Consider the following 5,822-nt stretch of genomic DNA (forward strand, 5'->3'; position numbering starts at 1 on the left):
CAATTTTTCTTAATCTCCGTGCCGAAGAGAAATGCCTCCATTACTATGGAACGGAGGGAGTAGTTATTATTAGCAAATTAAGTACATAGACACCACAATACTGCAAAATAAAATTAACATGTGAAAACTAAATAACACACGCCGAGATTAAATTTGAGAACATATCGTGACTACCTAAGCTTACAAAGTAAATTTGTTGATAGGGCCTATTTACAAGACAAAAAATGAAAAGGCGACGATTACTAAGCCAAACCAAGTCAAGAAATGCACACTTCATCCAATAAAAGCAACACACCCCCTGAAAAATCACATTAAATTAATCAAGCTGTCAACTTCTACAATTAGTACTAAAATCCCTAACCCTAAATCTTTTCGCCATTCACTAAAAAAATCCCCAATTTTTGTCCCTTTTCTTATTCTTAAGCTTTATTTATACCCAAACATAACCCATGCATGCATTTCAGTAATCTTCTCAAATAAAATAAAGAAAAAAAAAAAATACTCCGATGGCCGCCGCCGCCGCGACATTCCCGAGCATCGAAAACTGTCCGTCGATCGGGCGGGAGAAGGACACGGTGGTGGCGGACATGGATGGAACCCTCCTCATAGGGAGGAGCTCTTTCCCTTACTTCGCTCTCGTGGCTTTCGAAGTTGGTGGCATTTTGCGCCTCCTCTTCCTCCTCCTCCTCTCGCCGGCGGCCGCCGTGCTATACTACTTGGTGTCAGAGTCCGCCGGGATCCGCGTGCTCGTGTTCGCGGCGTTCGCCGGGATGAGGGTCTCGGACATCGAGTCGGTGGCCCGGGCGGTGCTGCCAAAGTTCTACGCGGGCGACCTCCACCCGGACACATGGCGGGTTTTCTCATCATGCGGGCGGCGGTGCGTGCTTACGGCGAACCCTAGGGTTATGGTGGAGCCGTTTTTGAAGGAGTTTTTGGGGGCGGATTTGGTGTTGGGGACGGAGATTTTGAGCTACCGCGGCCGGGCAACGGGGTTTGTGGCGGAGCCCGGGGTGTTGGTCGGGAAGAACAAGGCGGACGCGCTCGTGGCGGCGTTCGGTGGGGCGGCGCCGGAGATTGGATTGGGGGATAGGCATACGGACTTTGCCTTCATGAGGTTGTGCAAGGTAATTATATTTAATCTAACTGGTTAGTGTGGTTAATAGTTTTGGTTTTAGAATTAGCATAAGGATTAAGTGATAAGGATCGTGGTAATGCTATCTTATAGTAGTACTAGTACTTTCTCCGTTTCATAGTAATAGAGTTATTTTGTCATTCATTTCCATTTTTAGTATAAGTCAATATATTTTTCCAAACCTACTTTACTCTATCTTACTTTTCTCTCTCTTCATCTCTTTACCTTTTTTCATTTTTTACATTTTATTCTCCCTTTACTTAACTCGCCTAACACAATTTTTCTTAATCTCTGTGCCGAAAAGAAACGCTTCCATTATTATAGAACGGAGGGAGTATTTAGTACCGTGGAGTAGTTTTTGTTGCAATTTGTCATGTAATATTGTTGTTTTTCTATTGTTTGACTTTTAGTTGAATATAATAAGCCTCCAAGTATATCAAATCCTATATTTATAAGCCTCCAAGTATATCAATTTCTAAACCTTAGTTCTTGTCCATGATTAATTGACATCAATTTCATTTTTCATCCATCCACAACTAATTGAAGCACATGGACCTCACATTCCACTAACTTATCACACTCACACTTTATTGCTCCATCTTCCGTCATTAGGGGTCTCGGTTTACCATTTAGTCCATCCGCCATTAGAAGTCCTGATCACTTTCACTATATATGGTAGATACACAATCACACCTTTTTTTTTTCCTGATTATTTATCATAATGAGATAGTTACTTTGTGCTTGCTTTGATCGGGCTAACTATTTAATACGGGCCACAATTATATTTTATCTAAGCTACCCAACACTCATTTAAAATTGATAACTTAACTATCTTTCCTTATCTACCCTTATCAAACCGCCCTTAAGATTACGAATTATGTTATTCAAGCTACATGTTACTAAAAAATTGTTATAATTGGTTGAAGTATTTGTCATTAGAAAATGCGAATCGCCCTCACTAGAAATGAAATTTACCATAGATAGACAAATGAAGTAACAATAATAGTGATATTAATTCATTCAATTTAAAGACCCTAAAAATAAAATGTCATCTAATGAATGCAGGAGGGCTACATCGTCTCACCAAAATCCCAAGTGAAGGCCGTAGACGCCGATAAGTTACCCAAACCGGTCGTATTCCACGACGGCCGGCTCGTTCAAAAGCCGAACCCTTTGACCGCGCTCCTCCTCATCCTCTGGATCCCCGTTGGCTTCCTCCTCGCCTGCCTCCGCATCGCCGCTGGCTCCCTCCTTCCCATGCCGCTAGTCTACTACGCATTCTGGGCCCTCGGCGTCCGCGTCACCATCAAGGGCAACCCCCCGCCCCCGCCCACCACCAACTCCGGTGTCCTCTTCATCTGCTCCCACCGCACCCTCCTCGACCCCATCTTCCTCTCCACCGCCCTCGGCCGCCCCATCCCCGCCGTCACCTACTCCGTCTCCCGCCTCTCCGAGCTCATCTCCCCCATCCCCACCGTCCGCCTCACCCGCGACCGCGCCACCGACGCCTCCATGATTAAGAAGCTTTTGCAAAAGGGAGACCTCGCCATCTGCCCCGAGGGCACCACGTGCCGCGAGCCATTCCTCCTCCGGTTCAGCGCGCTCTTCGCGGAGCTGACGGACGAGCTTGTGCCCGTGGCGATGGTGAACCGGATGAGCATGTTCCACGGCACGACGGCGCGGGGGTGGAAGGGGATGGATCCTTTTTACTTCTTTATGAACCCGAGCCCCGCCTATGAGGTCACGTTTCTCAACAAGCTGCCGCGCGAGCTGACGTGCGGAGGTGGGAAGATGAGCCACGATGTGGCAAATTATATACAGAGGGTGATCGCTGCTACGTTGTCGTACGAGTGCACCACTTTCACGAGGAAAGATAAGTATCGTGCGCTCGCTGGAAACGACGGAACGGTGGCGGAGAAGCCTCGCGTGAAGCCGAGTAAACTTATGGGATGTTGATTGTCTTGTATTGCATCACGCTGATTAGTCCAAAGAAATATTGTAGAGTTGAATATGTAAACAATAATAAAATATCGGCTTCACTAAAAAAAAATATATCTTCTAGGGACACAAAAATTGAGACACGGTTAATAGCTTTAGGAAATTTTAAAAAATAACCATAATTTAGGACGCAAAAGAAAGCGTCCGTAAGTTGAGGGTATATTATCTTAATCTTTTGCTTTTGTTTTTGTTTGGACGCTTCTATATGTGTCCCTTAATTTTAGTTGGATACTAATAATAAGGACACTTTACTATGAAGCGTTGGTGGTATAATTGGATACATAAATTGGCGTCTTTAATAGCATTAAAAAGTGTCATTCTCCGATTTTTTTTTTAGTGCTTATTTACCTATAAATCTACAATTTTTCATGTGTTTTTATTGCATACATATTGCGGACAGAGGGCTTCCTCAACTCACCTATACTAAGATTCCTTCTTCCTGTCGTTTTTCTTTTCTTCATTCCTAATTTCATTTACTATGTGGGTGCTTTTCATTCTCAAGGAGTCGCTGAGTTGGCAGGATGGCCAACCCCATAACTTGCTGAGTCAGTGTCATTCTTGGTGGGTCGCTGAGTTGGCAAGCTAGCCAACCCGGTGACTACATCTGTTAGAGTCAGGATAATTCTCAGCGGGTCACGAAGTTGGTAGGTTGGCCAACCCAACGACTTGTTGGTATCGTTATGTACTCTAATTCGTCTAATCTGTTCGTCCAAGCTCTATTTTACATGTTGTTTATATAAAACAGAGGTAAAAATCGTCTAATCTTATTCGCATCAGCTTTCAACTACTGAAGCATATATAGAACTTATCTCACTCCCCAATCTCATTGGGTGTCTTAGGACACATATTCTATGCTGGAAATATAGGAATCCGTTTTTGGAACTTTGCATGCTAAAGAGACTAAGTACAATTTTAATGTATGATTCTTTAAATAGGCAAAACATTAGCTTCTAAGAATCTTATGTATAATCTTGATTCCCAAAAATGTGTCCAGCTTCTTTCGTATCCTCCATCTCAAATTATGTTGATAACAATTCTCTAATGTTAGACATCATCTTTCAAATTAATTAGTTAATTATGATTGTTCATCCAACTAACCCCTAAAATTCAAGTAGGGAATTTGAGCAATAATAGATTGGTTACTTATGATTTAATAGATCTATAACAATTTTGATTAGCTATGTCAAGCATTAAAAATTATTAACTAATTATAATCAAATTTCGATAATAAGATTATGATAATAACAATAGAATTTAATCAATTTATAATTTTTAATGTCAATAAACTTGTTCATCCTCAACTTTTTATCTAAAAGATTTCTTATCCATTGAATTTGTGATTTTTAACCTCGAACAATTTTTAACTTTTAAAAGTGAAAAGATGAGTTGCGATTCCCAGGTCACATATTTCGACATCTCATTCAAGCAAGAAAAAAAATATGATTACTTCAGTAAAAGCAACGATGAGTGATACAAGGTAATCTTGTATCAGGCCTGAACGGAGTTGTTTTGCCGGATTGCGGCTGCGCCGATCCCAAGTAGGGTTGAGGCGAAGGAAATCTTGCGATAAAATAAAAGACAAAATATTAGGAAAATTCTGTGATATTGTTCTTGTGGATTTCAATGTACAAAATTCCTATTTATACTAAGGACCCTAGGTTTGGTTCGACTCGATCATTCCGGGAAAGAACCAACAAGAAAACTCGAAACGGAGCTTATAAATTGCTCGACTCAAAAAGTTCCAAAATAAATAATTCAGCAAAAAAATAATAATAATAAATACTATCAAATATTAACTCTAGCGGGAAACATAGTCTTTGAACCATGCGGGCTGCCTCGATTGTCTTGAAGGACGCCCTTGTTCCTCTCTTGAGTTTCCTCCTTCCTCACTGGTATCCTCCGTCAACTCCTCTGCCGATGGTGGCTCCGACGTATCATCCGCTGAGGTCTCCGATGTCTCCACAGCTATAGGTATGTTCATTGATGCTTGGGTCGTTGTACCCGTATCAACCCCCTCCCCGTTAAAAGACTCCTTGTCCTCAAGGAGGGAAGGAAAACGCGCAGCAATGATGTCCAGAGGTTCCCACGACGCCAACGATTCCTCCTCCTCGGACCACTGCACCCGCACCTGCTCTACAGGCTGACCGTCCTTCAAAGCCACGTGACGCTCAAGGATCCTAATTGGGCGGACCACTGAACGGGCACCCACAAACTCAGTCGGTAGATCAAATACCTCACTTGCTGCTCCACTTTCAACATAGGGCCTGAGTAAACTCACATGAAACACATCGTTGATCCGCGATCCCTGCGGTAGCTGCAGGCGGTAGGCCACCAGACCAATCTTTTCCGTAATAGTGAATGGGCCATAAAATCGACGTGCATCTTCGCGGACAGTGGTCACGCGACTGAATGCTGTCTGTAATGCTGCAATTTGAGAAGAACTTTATCACCAACCTCAAATTGGACGTCTCGTTGATGCTTATTTGCACTTGCACGCATCCTTTGTTGAGAGCGCTCGAGACTCTTCCTCAATTCCACCAACAAGGTTGCTCTCTGCTCAATCATCTCAGCAACGACCAGTTCATTCCTAATGTGACCTGCTGATGGCTGGACGACAACCAAAGGAGGTGGTTCACGACCATAAAGGGCCCGGAACGGCGACGTGCCAATCCCCTCGTTGTGGAAGCAGTTA

The 5,822-nt window shown here is 43.2% G+C and overlaps 1 protein-coding gene across 1 annotated transcript; it reads left to right on the plus strand.

Moving 5' to 3' along the window:
- Positions 1-494: 494 nt before the first annotated feature.
- On the plus strand, positions 495-3,088 carry LOC125218059 (glycerol-3-phosphate acyltransferase RAM2-like; the record flags this gene model as incomplete). The annotated part of the gene is made up of 2 exons (XM_048119658.1): positions 495-1,124; positions 2,198-3,088. Coding segments are annotated over 2 exons (1,521 nt in total), but the record flags the coding sequence as incomplete, so codon positions are not given.
- Positions 3,089-5,822: the final 2,734 nt, after the last annotated feature.

This window comes from Salvia hispanica, chromosome 4 (genome assembly GCF_023119035.1).
Source record: "Salvia hispanica cultivar TCC Black 2014 chromosome 4, UniMelb_Shisp_WGS_1.0, whole genome shotgun sequence".
Lineage (NCBI taxonomy): Eukaryota > Viridiplantae > Streptophyta > Magnoliopsida > Lamiales > Lamiaceae > Salvia > Salvia hispanica.